A 14,751-nucleotide genomic window follows, 5' to 3' on the forward strand; every position below is an offset into this window, starting at 1 on the left:
AATGTCCATCCTCTGGTTCACTTTCCAAATGCTGGCAGCAGCTGGGGCTGAAGCAGAGCAGGCCTGAGGCCGGAAACTTGATCCAGGTTTCCCAGGTGGCTGAAGACTGAGCCATTGCCTACTGTCTCCCAAGGTAAACTTTAGCAGGAAGCTGGAATAGGGAGTGAGGCTGAAACCCAAACTCAGGTATCCCTAACAGCAGCTCAACTGCTAACCGAACAATACCCTGCCTGCCCACCCCCCCACACACACATTCCTTATTAATTCCCAGAAACTCCTCAATTTCCCCCAGGCTATATCTAGGCACACATCACTGTGAAAGGATCACATACTGTTAACTTTACAAACCATGTTTTTGGGGCCCAGCGTGATAGTGTAGTGGTTAAAGTCCTTGCCTTGAATGTGCTGGGATCCCATATGGGCGCCAGTTCTAATCCCGGCAACTCCATTTCCCATCCAGCTCCCTGCTTGTGGCCTGGGAAAGCAATCGAGGACGGCCCAAATCTTTGGGACCCTGTACCCACGTGGGAGACCTGGAAGAGCTCCTAGCTCCTGGCTTCGGATTGGCTCAGCTCCAGCCGTTGCGGCTCACTTGGGGAGTGAACCATCAGACGGAAGATCTTCCTCTCTGTCTCTCCTCCTCTCTGTATATCTGCCTTTCCAATAAAAATAAATCTTAAAAAAAAAAAACATGTTTTTGATTAGCATATGTCAGAAAGCAATGCTACTTGTTTTCCAGGGGTTCTCAGATCGTCCAGGTTCAGCATTGTGTCTCATTCAGAAACTACTTACATAGCATGCCACGGACAAGGAGGAACAGCTAGTCCGATTTTCATGTTGTCCAGACCTTTGATCAGCACCTTTGCTGCAGAATTTATTATTCTACCAGTTGAGTCTTCATCTCTAGAGATAGGAAATATTATAAATTCTCTTGGATCTTATTATGTTTTTCACATACAAGTTTACAAAAAACTGAAATTTCGTGGTTTAAAAAGAATGTTAAGACACTAAAAATTCCCATTTGACATGAGGTATGTTTGGGGTTTTTTTATGTTTTATTTTTATCCACTTACAAAGGCAGAGAGAGAGAGAGATCTGGTTCACTCATCAGATTCCCACAGCATCAAGGACTGGACCAGGCAGAATCCAGAAGCACGAAGCTCCATCTGGGTCTCCCATGTGGGGAATAGGAGCCCAGGCACCTGAACCACACCTGCTGTCTCCCAGGATGCATTATAGGCAGCCGGATCAGAAACAGAGCGGCCAGGTTTCAACTGACACCTCCCCTATGGGAGATGGGTTTTCACAGCAGAAGCTTATCATGCTGTGCTACAGTGCCCAGCCCCATGTTTCATTTGCTTATTTCTTAAAATGCCTTAATTTTTGTCCTGTTTATACTTTGAAAATTTCCAAATTATTGAAAACTACAAAAATCAATACTGTAAACACCCACTTACCCTTCTCCTGGATTCACCACTTATTAGCAACAACTGACTGTCTATACTTGCAAGTATCTTAATTATAGTCAGTTCTCAACTCATTTAGTAACAGAATTAGTAGACCGTGTTGGTTACTATCCTTAGCATTGTTCCCAGCTGAATTACTGGCAACTTAGCGGTGACTCTACTGCAAAGCTCCTTAATGGTAGAATTTTGTGCTTTTACTGTTTCCGTCATAAACAGAAATCTCTAGATCTGTGGCCAGTCATTATTTCACTCGTTCATACAGTTCTGCAGGAAAAGCAGCTGCTAAATCATCACAGAACTGAGGCCTGTGAAGAAAGAGCATCATTCACTCTAAGCTTTGGTTAGCATAGAACTGGAGATGAGGTAAAAAGCTAACTGCAGGGCCTGGTGCAATATCATAGTGGCTAAAGTCCTCGTCTTGCATGCGCCAGGATCTCATATGAGCACCGGTTCCTATTTCAGCTGCCCAACTTCCCATGCAGCTCCCTGCTTGTGGCCTGGGAAAGCAGTTGAGGATGGCCCAAAGCCTTGGGACCCTATACCCACGTGGGAGACCCCGAAGAAGTTCCTGGCTTTGGATCAGCTCAGCTTCAGCTATTGCAGCCACTTAGGGAGTGAACCAGCAGATGGAAGATCTTTATCTCTGTCTTTCCTTCTCTTTAAATCAACTTTCCAATAAAAAAATGGATCACTAACTATAATCTATAAACAGGAAAGAGATCATTGCTAAAGTCTGTTTTAGGGGTCACTTTTTCCTGACCATTCTTACGTAATGGCAGACATATGACAAGTCTTACCCAACATTTCCACAGATGGGGTACGAGTTGCTGCTTCCACGGGAATAGACCTCCTCCTCCTTGATGACTTCAAGCTGGTCATCAATGACTTCACGTATCATGTGCGGCCACCAAAGAGAGGTAAGACATCGACCTGAACACTGGCCCAGAAGTATGGGGGTGGCTTTTGGAAAGAACTTTGTTTTTTTCCCTGGGTAACCTGAGAAACAGACAGTACTCAGAGAACACTGACCATGTTCTGTGTAGGTGGATTCCTGCTCAGTTGAGCTACTCATTGAGTTCCTAGTACGTGGCAAGTTTATTGACTGAAACCACCTAGATTCTGTTTCAACGCTGAGATGTTTTATTAACTGGCAGGCCTGCATTTCACATGAATGGATGTCTTACCTGAAGAAATGCCTTCCTTCTGTACCAGCTCAGTCATTTTAATAACAACATAAAGGAAATTCTAAAAAACAAAGTTTGGGCATCCCTGATCTCTTTCACACTATAACAGATACTAATCTTTTCAATTTTGATGACTTAAGGTTAGCAGTTTGAAAGTCAGTTATTGTACAATAGACCTTAGGAATTTCTGACCCTATGTATGACTGTGTATGAAAAGTTGAGGTACTCACCTCAGGTGCAGATTTTAAGAGGTGACTAAAAGCTTAGTCATCAAGATAAGTAAGATTTTAAAACACTGTTTTGAAAAAATTGAAGGGAGTACCAAAACAATCCATTATGAATAAAATACCAAAATCTTAAATACGTGGTATCTGAGTTTTCTTGTCAGCCCAGATTCTGTGGGGCTCTGTACAATACTGATGGCTAAATAACCCTCTGAAATAAGATTTTAAGTTGTGTCTACTTTGGTTACTTTCTCATTTTGACATTGTCACTTAACGGCTATTTGCAATACACCTTCCACTGCCACCACTTCCTGGATTAGCCTCCTAAGATAACCCTTCTTTTTGATTCTGCTTTTGAGTGAAGGCTGAAATATCAGATGCCCCTATAATCTGGTCCACATCTAGCTTGTTAAATTGTCTCTTTGCTATGTTACACCTTACCTACTTTTCCTCCTCTGTGTATTGTTTTACTAACCATGCCATCCAGTATTTGCTCACCTTTCTTTCCTCTGCCTATGATACCCATCTCCCTCTTTCCTCCTAACCGTGTTTCCTCATGGCAAAATTGCCTCAAAGGGGCTGGTGCTATGTCATAGTGTGTTAAGCCTGCAGCACTTCATCCCATACTGGCACCGGTTTGTGTCCTGGCTGCTCCACTTCCAGTCCAGCTCCCTCCTAATAGCCTGGAAAAGCAGTGGAAGATGGCCCAAGTGCTTGGGTCTCTGCACTCACATGAGAGACAGAGAGGAAGCAGCAGGCGCCTAGCCTAGCCTAGCCCAAGCTGTTGCAGCCATTTGGGGAGTGAACCAGTGGATGGAAATTCCTTCTCTCTCTCTCTCTCTCTCCTCCCCCAGCCCCTGCTGCCTTTCAGATAAATAAATCTTAACTTTAAAAAAAGAATAAATCACCTTGAAGGCTTGAGAGATCCTGTCCTTTCTTTCACAGATCCTCAGCCAACTAGAAGTGACTCATCTCTTAACCTGGATTCTGCTAATTACTTCGGGGGTGGGGGTGTAGTTAACTGGATGGCTGTTCAGAGGCTGGAGTATCTTCTTTGCTCCAGCCAGGTTACAAAGAACTAGCTTGAGGAAAAAAAAGTTTAGAGACATATCCTTTTAAGTAGTAAGAATGGAAAAGTATCCTGTGCCTGGCATGATGGCTCAGTTAGCTAAATCCTCACCTTATAAGTGCTGGATCCCATATGAGTGCAGTTCATATCCCAGCTGCTCCACTTCCCATCCAGCTGCCTGTGGCCTGGAAAGGCAGTTGAGGACGGCCCAAAGCCTTGAATCTCTGCACCCACATGGGAGACCCGGAAGAGGCTCACTGGCTCCTGGCTTCAGATCATCTCATCTCCAGCTGTTACAGCCATTTGGGGAGTAAATAAATAGATGGAAGATCTTGCTGTCTGTCTCTCCTCCTCTCTGTAAATCTGATCTGCCTTTCCAACAAAATTTTTTTTAATTTAAATGTTCTTTTAAGTGGTAAAACCTTGAATCAGATTTGATTGAGCTGAAATAACTTGGGTACACCAGCTTTGAAATAACTTGGGTTTATCAGCTTTGTTAATATACTTTTCTTTTTTATTCCTGCACTAGAATTTCTTTTAAAATAATAGAAATACAAGTATCATTGAACTCAGGTCTTTTGTGAATTATGTAGTTCATTCTATGTATATTTTTGTTGAGATGGTAACATTATAAAAATTTGCTAACATATGCCTATACACAATGTAGCAATCAAGAAAATCAAAGAACTTCTATATATTGTCCAAAGCTAATGATATTTTAGCTAATAAATAACAAGCACTTATTCAATACTATGTTTTTGAGCAGAAATAAATATTTTATGTTTTCAAATAAGATGATTCGCAAGTTGACTAAGGAAGGTAAAGCGAGAAACTGAAAAGTAAGGCGGGGAATTCATTTGATTGTGTAGTGCTGGCTGCCCCAACCCTCTGCCTTATATCTGTATCTTCAAACTGGGCTATTGATCTAGCTTCTCTGTGATAATCAGAGTAAGAGATTTGCAAGAGTCAAAAGTCTTTCATTCGTAGGTGCAGTTGTATATTTGTGAGCAAAATATGATCAACTCAGCAACAATACAGATACAGAATTTCAAAACATCTTTTTAATATTTAAATTCATGTATCCAGGCCCTGGCATCCCATGTGACAAATGATTTGAGTCTCAGCTGGTCCCCTAAGGGTCCAGCTCCTGCTGGTGGCCTGGGAGGGCCGTGGAGAATAGCCAAGAACCTTGGGATCCTGCACTCAAATAGGGGATCCAGAGGAAGCTCTAGCTCCTGGCTTTGGATTAGCCCAACTGTGACCATTATGGCCATATGGGCAGTGAGCCAACAGATGATCTTTTTTTTAAGATTTATTCATTTTATTACAGCCAGATATACAGAGAGGAGGAGAGACAGAGAGGAAGATCTTCTGTCCGATGATTCATTCCCCAAGTGAGCCGCAACGGGCCGGTGCGCGCCGATCCGATGCTGGGAACCTGGAACCTCTTCCAGGTCTCCCACGCGGGCGCAGTGTCCCAAGGCATCGGGTCGTCCTCAACTGCTTTCCCAGGCCACAAGCAGGGAGCTGGATGGGAAGTGGAGCTGCCGGGACCAGAACCGGCGCCCGTATGGGATCCTGGGGCTTTCAAGGCGAGGACTTTAGCCGCTAGGCCATGCCGCCGGGCCCATTATGACTCTTTTTTAAAAATACTTTTATTTAGTTGAAAGGCAGGGAGACTAAAACGACAGAAATCTCTCATGTATTGATTCACTCTGCAAATGTTGACAACAGCCAGGTCTGGCCAGGCCAAAACCTGGACCCAGTGCAGGTGCCTGCTGAGACAGGTAGGCAGCCAGCTACTTGAACTATCACCTTCTGATTTCCAAGATACAGATTAGCAGGAACCTAGGATCGGATTCTCTGGGGTCTCCCCCACAGATTCTTCTAGTACCCCATTACTGGAGGGGGTGAGCCTACTGCCTGCCATCCAGCCTCCCGGCACACAAGAAACAAACAGATGGACGGGGGTTCTGTCTGAGCAGTTCCGATTTATTTGGGAAATTCAGTTTCTTATGTATGGTAACGAATAACCTCAGGCCAGGAATTCCAGGAAGGGAGAACTAGTAGCTAATTACTAGGAACATGACTGCGGAAGCCACCTCCCATAGGCCAGCGGCAGGTGAACGGAATGGCCCCTGGCCAATCAGTCTTTCTTTGAAACAACTTGACCCCTGCCCTGGTTCATGCCCAGGACTCTGTCCTTGGCCGCCATCTTGCTGTTAGTCGCCACCTTGTTGACTTTGTCACCTCTTTGCCCCTGAGCCCCACACTGAGGGAGGTAGGCAGCCAATTACTTGAACCATCACCTTCTGATTTCCAAGATGCAGATTGTAGGAACCTGGCATAGGGAGCAAAGCCAGGAGTTGTACCCAGATGTGAGATGGGTGCGGGCATCCCCAGCTGTGTCCTAACCACTGTGCCACGTGCTTGACACACTGCACTGTACCTCTTCAGTGAAAAGAGTAGATGTTGGAAAGAAAGTGCTGTACAACTGCCTTGGGCATCAGATAACAAAGAGTAACACAGGGTGGGACAGATGGATGAGGTTTGCTTTATAAAAGCGAAACTAGTTCAGGAAGGAACAGTTTCCTAGGACAGTTATTTACTTTTTGACACAAATGTTTCTGTTCACGCCTCACCCCCTTTGTCTGTCATTTCTCTCTCCTGTTTATTCTTTTCCCTGTTTCTGAGCAGCACCTGGGAACTAAAAATGCTCTATAAAATGCAGTTTGCTGGTATGCCCTAATTCCCCACATCTCGAGGCATTGAGGATAGAGGGCTTGTTCATAACAAATCTAGTAAAGCCACATTTAATGTGTATGTGGGATTGACTGTCCCTCGGAGTCATGGACGCTCAAAAGCTTGTACCCAACCCCAGACTTGAAGGGAAGTGGCAGGAGGAAACAGAAATGGAACAGGGAACGTGTCAGGACGGTAGGGCTGGATGCAAGCTGTGTCACATTCTTTGGTTCCTGTAGCTATATTTAGCCGATTTCCTCTCTGACCACTGAAGGATGGGAGGAGTAACTATTTCTGCAATTAGACAAGTTTATAATTTAATCTAAATCTGGAAGAGAGGAAAACATATGGAAAGGAACATAAAAAGCCCTTTATTGTGGTGGACGTGGCAGTGGTGCTTAACTACCCTGCCCTTCATCTTAGGGAAGGGAATATGCCCTGTGTCACTGGTAATTATGTTTCCTGCAAAGGAAAATCACTGTGATTGACACCACAAAGCCCTTTTCACAGTGTTGGAGACCTTGCTTCTCTTAATGATGTCAGTGGGTAGAGAGATTGGAATGGGCAAACCATTCATCCACAAGAACCGCTACCTTTTTAGAGACTCCAGAAGCCCAAACCAGGTTTGTAGCTGAGAATTGTTAATAACCGTTTGTTACATATCTCCTCTGCCCTTCTACACCTTAATTATCCCAGAATTGATGGTGTGTACAGAAACACTAATAAACATCTAATTGCATGTTAGTGAAGCACACACCAGTCACCCTAAAGTATAGTTAAGCTTTTAGCAGACTGATTTTTCCTCTTCGTACAACTTTGTCTCTACATACAGGAACAGATTTTTTTGCAGGGTCAAGGGCATGGGCCTATTTTCTTCTACCATAACAATACCTTAGCAACATATTACCTTCAAGAAAACTTTAAAAACTACAGCGTTGTCCTTTTGTATCTAGAAGGGCTTCCCTGGTTTGTACTCATAAGGATACTAACTGGGGCCAGTCCTGTAACATAGCAGGCAGAGCTATACCTGATAAGCCTGCCTCCCTCAAGGGCCCCAGATATGTTCCAGCTGTTCAACTTCCAAACCAACTTCCTGCGAAAGGCCTAGGAAAACTGCAGAACATGGTCCAAGTGCTGTCCCGTACACCCACGTGGGTCCAGGCTTAGGCCTGGCCCAGCCCTGGTCATTGCAGCCATTTGGAGAAGTAAACAAGTGGATGGAAGATTTCTCTCTGTCTCTCCCTTTCTCTGTGTAACTGTGATTTTCAAAATAAATAAATCTTTTAAAAATTTAATATTCACATTGCGATTTTAACTTGCTTTACTATTTTTAATTCGTTTAAAAGTTGATATTCATGGACTCGGCACTGTAGCCTAGTGGCTAAAGTTGTTGCCTTGCATGAGCCAGAATCCTAAATGGGCTCTGGTTCGTATCCTAGTGGCCCCGCTTCCCATCCAGCTCCCTGCTTGTGGCCTGGGAAAGCAGTCAAGGACGGCCCAAAGCCTTGGGACCCTGCATCCACGTGGGAGACCCGGAAGAGGCTCCTGGCTCCTAGCTTAAGATCAGCTCAGTGCCGGTCATTGCAGCCGCTTGGAGAGTGAATCAGTGGTTGGAAGGTCTTCCTCTCTGTATGTCTGACTTTCCAGTGAAAATAAATCTTCAGAAAAAAGTTGATATTCATATTATGGCTCCTTTTATGTAGAAAATAAAACACTTTACATCGGTTTTTCCTCTAATGGCTTCAGAGTTGTTACAGTTAGGAAGGTCTTTCACTTGCAGATTGTAACAGCACTGCTCTCTGGATTGCTTCAGTATGGTTAGCATTTGTTTCTTGCTCAGAATTCGAGTTTCTGATCCATATACCTTTGACATAGTACTTTTTCCTATATATATACACATACACTTCCTAAAGTGACATATATTCAAAATCATTGAGGTTGCAACAGTCTGTATAGCAAAAGACAAAAGTGAAACATATTTACAAACTATGAAATAAGCAGCTCAGTTAAAGGTGCAAGCACTCATACAATGTACAACATAGCAGTTCTAAAACAGAATGAATTCATTATGCCCTGGTGTGATGAAATCTTCACAACTGTTTTAGAGTGGTTTTACAGCTTGTCAGTCTGCTGAGCTGGAATTGTTTCTGTTGTTCTGTGTTGGGAGTAACCAAGATAGAAATTCAGATGAAAGCAATCTGTGTGGGGTGGGGTCGAAGCCTCTGCTGCGCAGGGCACAGTGGCTGGTCTGCGGATGCAGCTTGGGCAGCCAAAAGGCATGTGTTGTTTTATAGAAGAATCTGTCTGTCTGTCTCTCTGTCTCTCTCTCTGTATTTATTATGTAGTGTTGTGCAAGATATATACAGGTCTGGAAAAGCCAAATTAAGCTAATTACAATATACATTTCCTTGCAAAATGTTTACTTAAGTGTTAAGAGAACACTTAAAATCTACTCTCCTAGCAGTTTTCAAGAATATAATGCAATATAGTAAACCAGAATTTTACATCCTCTGATCAGCATTTCTGCAGCCACCAAAATTTGTTTAAATTTACAGTAAAACTGTGCAGTTTTCACTCATGTTGATTATATTTTTTTCTTTTTTGAGGATTTATTTATTTGTTTGGAAGTCTGAGTTAGAGAGGGAGAGAGGGAAATACAGAGATCTCCTGTCTGCTAATGCATTCCCCAAGTGGCTTCAGGGGCTGCAGCTGGGTAAAGCCAGGAGCCACGAGCTTTTTCTGCATCTCCCACGCAGGTGAAGGGGCCCAAGGACAAGGAGCATCCTGCACAGCTCCCCTAGGCCGTTAGCAGGGAGCTGGATCACAAGTGGACCAGCTAGGATAAGAGCAGGCACACCAGGGTTCTGGCATCTCAGGTGGTGGTTTTATGCAGCGCACTGCAGCTCTAGCCTCTGAATATTAATTCTTAAACTGAGAAGTCTTCAGTGAATAACATTCTAATGGAAACTTACTTTTCCTGTAAAATAAATGTTAAGCCTGATTTCAAGGGTTATAGATCCTCAGATTATGTTTCCCTATATTATTATTTTCTAATATATTCCCTATATTATTTTCATCATGTCCAGGCTTTGTTAGGAAAGAGAAAATTTCTGTCAGATTCCTTTCTTCCCTCCCTGCCCCCTTCCTTACTTCCTTGGGTTTCTAAGCAAATAATATCTTGAAAATACGGTGAAATTGAAAATCAACTAGAAAAGTAAGTGTGTAGAATTTAAAAAGAAGAAACAGTCCTTGACTGTTCCCCAAGTCATAGCTTCTCCACTCCCTACAAACTCTGATAGTTTGGGAATATCGTTACTACACCCCATTCAGAAGAATCATCACCTCTTAATTGATCCTCACCCTGCTTCTGGAATGACTAAATCCATTATGGAGTGTAATAATATTTCTTAAACTTACCTCTCAGGTCTGTGTGTAAGTTGACAGCACCATGCTTGTCCTATAATCTTGAGGATAGCCTAGGATAATCTGTGCAAGATGATTTCGTTAATCGATAACACATGCCTTCTGGAGCTGGCTCTTTTTGAAAGTGGGGCCGAGCTTACAGGGTAGCTATGACTGTTGGTACAGTGGAAGTGTTAGAGCTCAGCCCAGGTCTAGGAGTCGGCAGCCCTGGACTCTGCCACTTCTCTCTGACGTTCTGGCCAAGTGACTCCAGCCCTGTGGAGCGCAATTGTAAACTTGAAAATTAAATGCCAGTGGAAGCTAGAACTAGTGCAAAGAAGATGCTGTTGCCATAGGTGACTTTTGGAAAAGTGTTCTTGTTTTTTTTTTAATCTCATTAATTCCATGCACATTCACTGAAGCATGCAGGATACTGTGCTGGATGCTATTTCTCAGCTCTTTAATCCAATTGATACCCCATTTGAATGTTTTCATTGATTGGATTTTTGTAATAGCTGTACCAAATGACATCTTGAGGAATATCTGAAATATGTGATTAATTCTGACTGTGACTTACTCATTTTGATTTAGAAGAGGGCTGGCCTTATGCTGTGCCTAACAGAGTCACATTTAAAGCTAACAAAGATTCTAGGGCTGGGTGTAGAGATGTCATGGGCTAAGCCATTGCTTGCAAAGACTGAATCCGTGTTCAGGAACCTTCTCAAATCCCAGCTTGATCCAGCTTCCTGTTAATACACTGGAGTCTGTGCATGCTGAACCACTCACAGAAGACTCAACAGTGGAGTCCCTGCCTCCTGGTCCTGGCCTAGCCTAAGTGAAGCTGTTCCAGGCATCCAAGGAATAAACCAGGGAATACAAGATCTCCCTATTCTGTATACCTCTTTGTTATTCTTCCCTTTTTATTCTTTTTTAAGATTTATTTTGTTTTTATTACAAAGTCAGATATACAGAGAGGGGGAGAGACAGAGGGGAAGATCTTCCGTCCCATGATTCACTCCCCAAGTGACCACAATGGCCGGTGCTGTGCCAATCTGAAGCCAGGATCCAGGAACTTCTTCCAGGTCTCCAACACGAGCTGTCCTCGACTGCTTTCCCAGGCCACAAGCAGGGAGCTGGATGGGAAGTGAAGCTGCCAGGATTAGAACCTGCGCGTTCAAGGCGAGAACTTTAGCCACTAGGCCATGCTGCCGGGCCCCATTCTGTCCTTTGAATTAAATAAATCCATTTGAAAAAAAAAAAAGATTCTGAAACAAAGGCTTTCTTCTAATGTCTTTGTTTTTGTTTTAATTCCTTGATACCTGAAATCAGCTGAGATTTTATTAGATTCTTAAAACACATTGTTTGGATTTCTGGAAATAGCTGCTATTCTCAATACACACCATCGAATCAAAGAATTGAAGCTTTTTCCCTTTCAGTCATTCTTATAATTTCATGCCCTTTAGAACTGATGTGACGTTGACATCCATACAGCTGTTCTTTGTCTTTCCTTAAAAGAACTGAGTGAAAGTTGGTATGCTATGGAAGTTAAGATTATTAGGATGTTGTTTTTATTTATATCTTTTGAATTTGCAGATCTGAAATTGTGTATTTTTTCTTCAAGAATTACTCAAGAAAATTAATTCAAGTAGCAAATCCATAAATTATAAATAGCACTTTAATAAATATCCTAATCAGATTGATTCTTTCCCTATTTCTAACACATGCGTTATCTTTTTGTCTTTATTTAAAGGGTATCATTATTAGCATTGCTTTTCTTAATGTGCACCTTAGTTTTAACAGGTTGTGAGCATTTAGACTTCCAAGAATGGAAAAGTGGGTTTTGTTCTGAATATTCAGGCTGCTGTGCCAACAAAGAATTTGCTCTATATCCGTGCACAACTCCTCTCAAGAGAAGAGCCATCGCTTTGCCTCGGGCAACACTGGGAGTGCGGTGCCTGTGGTGGATCAGTCTGACTTGTTCTTGCTGTTTCCAGTCTCTGAGAGAGACTCTTGATTGGCATTATCTATTCTCAAGATGGCAACCCCTTTCTTTTCAGACCTCCTAAGCCATGAAAATGCGGCCACACTGAATGACGTGAAGACACTCGTCCAGCAGCTGTACACCACACTGTGCATCGAGCAGCACCAGCTGAACAAGGAGAGGGAGCTCATCGAGAGATTAGAGGCGCTCAAAGAGCAGCTGGCTCCCCTGGAAAAGGTGAACAGCCCCGTCTCACACTGGGCCCTTGCCTTGCGGCCAGAGCACACGGGTTTCTGTTTTCGCTTCTTAAGTTTCACACAATTGAGCCATGTCAGTCAACTTAGTCCACTGGTTTTGAGGACGACACCATAAACATCTCCCAGTGAAAGCTCAGGAAAGATTGTGAAAGGAAATTTGGAGCCTTGATGATGAACTTAGAGCTTTGATTTCTGACCACACTGCCTTTTGCCTGATTTACCACTTTCAGACAGATTTGGAATAATTGCTGATTGGGAAGGGTTGTGAGTACATGGGTAGTGATTGTAACCAAGTCAACAGTGAATATTATGTGGAATATTGTGCAGTTGTTAAACATGATTTTTGTGGAGCTAATTTTCTGTAGAAAATATTCATAATGAATTATGGTAAACAAATTCTAAAACAGTATATATTATTATCCAATTTTTAAATGTATTTTATATATAGCTGCATATATTTATGTGTCTATGTACAAACACAAAATCAGCAGGAATATGTTGTGAAATGCTAATACAGATCTCCTTTATACTTCTTTGAATGTTTCACAATGAGCATCTTGAAAATAAGGATGCAAGCATTTAAATTTTAAGAAATTAAATTACAAAGATTAAGCAAGGAAACTTCCCTTAATAAACAGGTTTTTTTTTTTATTTTTTAGATGTAATTATAGTTTTTCTTCACTACCCTTGGAGGTTGGGTCCTGAACCAACCTCTCAGATTCTGAAATCTACCATTCTAAAGTCTCTCATATAAAATAAGACTTGCAAATAACCTGTGTATATCCTCCTGTCAAATGCTTTAGTCCTCTGAATTACTTATCGTACTAATACCATAGAAATGCTATGTAAAAAGTCATTTATTCTGTTTTTTTTAAAGATTTATTTATTTTTATTGGAAAGTCAGATATACAGAGAGAAGAGACAGAGAGGAAGACCTTTTGACCACTGATTCACTCTCCAAGTGGCTGCAATGACCGGAGCTGAGCCGATCTTAAGCTAGGAGCCAGGAGCCTCTTCCAGGTCTCCCTCACAGGTGCAGGGTCCCAAGGCCTTGGGCTGTCCCTGACTGCTTTTCCAGGCCACAAGCAGGGAGCTGGATGGGAAGTGGGGCTGCCGGGATCAGAACCCGTGCGCATGCAAGGCAAGGACATCAGCTGCTAGGCTATTGCACCGGGCCCTATTCTGTATTAATGACAAGAAAAGATCTGTGCATGTTGCCCACAAATGCACTGTTTTTTTCCTAAATATTTCCAAGTCACGATGGGGTCTGTCTGTAAATATAGACTCTGCAGGTGCCTAGCTGTAGTACCTTGATTTACTATGTCTTGGAAATTATGCTAAGCATTCTTATTGGACTTGTCTTGTTTAATCCTTAAAATGGTTATTTGCAGACTAGGGCAGAGAATTCTTCCACTCAGGTCCAGAGGCCACGCTCTGACTCACTGCCATTCTACCCAGGGCCAGGGTACACCATGTGAATTCAGATTGACAGTAGATTAAATCTGTGGCAGTGAAAGAACACTGGTATGTTTTCATTTCCCCCTTTCAAAGAAGATAATCTTGTGGTTAGATGAAGATCTGTTGAAACTGAGTTATTCACTCCCATATTTTCAGCTGTTTCTAGGATGAAATATGGAACACCAGTGCTCTCTCAAACGTAATTATTTTATTTAGTAAAAAACCATAGATAATAGTGAAGAAGCCAAGTAATATGAATGTTTACTAGAATTAAGACTAAGTTGTTTCTTATGAGCTTGTTTCTTAAGGAAGAATGGTACAGGTTCAAAAATGTTTCATTGGTTCTATGTCAGAAGGCTTTATTTATGATTGGTCATATGTGCCCGATAGGTACGAATTGAGATTAGCAAAAAAGCTGAGAAGAGAACCACTTTGGTGCTATGGGGTGGCCTTGCCTACATGGCCACACAGTTTGGCATTTTGGCCCGGCTTACCTGGTGGGAATATTCCTGGGACATCATGGAGCCCGTCACCTACTTCATCACGTACGGAAGTGCCATGGCGATGTATGCATATTTTGTAATGACACGCCAGGTAAGAATTCCTCTCCTAGTCAATTTTTTATGAGATAATAATGAAGTCTTGGTTGTGTATGTTCTTCCTTTTTGTTATTCTTTTTAAGGTCAGGTATCTTTACTAATTTATCTTTATATACGCACACACACAGGTAGGTACACAGACACACGTATGTCCATTTTCTATCAGGCACTGCTCTCAGTGCTAAAGATACAAAGGTAGATTTAAGACACGGTTTCCGCTTTCTTAGATGTCTCAGACCATTTGGAGAACCATAGAAGCCACTAAATTCATAAAGACAAGCAGTAGTAAGGATGGAGTAAGAAGGCCAAGTGGAAGAGCTGTCAGCTATACGGTAACTTGGTCACCTGCTTTGGCTCAGTTTTCTGTGT

The 14,751-nt window shown here is 42.5% G+C and overlaps 1 protein-coding gene across 1 annotated transcript in view; it reads left to right on the forward strand.

The window, feature by feature from the left end:
- Positions 1–14,751, forward strand: part of MCU (mitochondrial calcium uniporter) — a 170,245-nt gene that overhangs the window by 143,956 nt on the left and 11,538 nt on the right. The window contains exons 4-6 of the mRNA XM_058671753.1: positions 2,279–2,383; positions 12,145–12,305; positions 14,174–14,377. Coding sequence (XP_058527736.1) covers positions 2,279–2,383; positions 12,145–12,305; positions 14,174–14,377 — 470 coding nt within the window. The remainder of the gene's footprint in view (positions 1–2,278; positions 2,384–12,144; positions 12,306–14,173; positions 14,378–14,751) is intronic.

This window comes from Ochotona princeps, chromosome 13, assembly GCF_030435755.1.
Source record: "Ochotona princeps isolate mOchPri1 chromosome 13, mOchPri1.hap1, whole genome shotgun sequence".
Taxonomy (NCBI): domain Eukaryota; kingdom Metazoa; phylum Chordata; class Mammalia; order Lagomorpha; family Ochotonidae; genus Ochotona; species Ochotona princeps.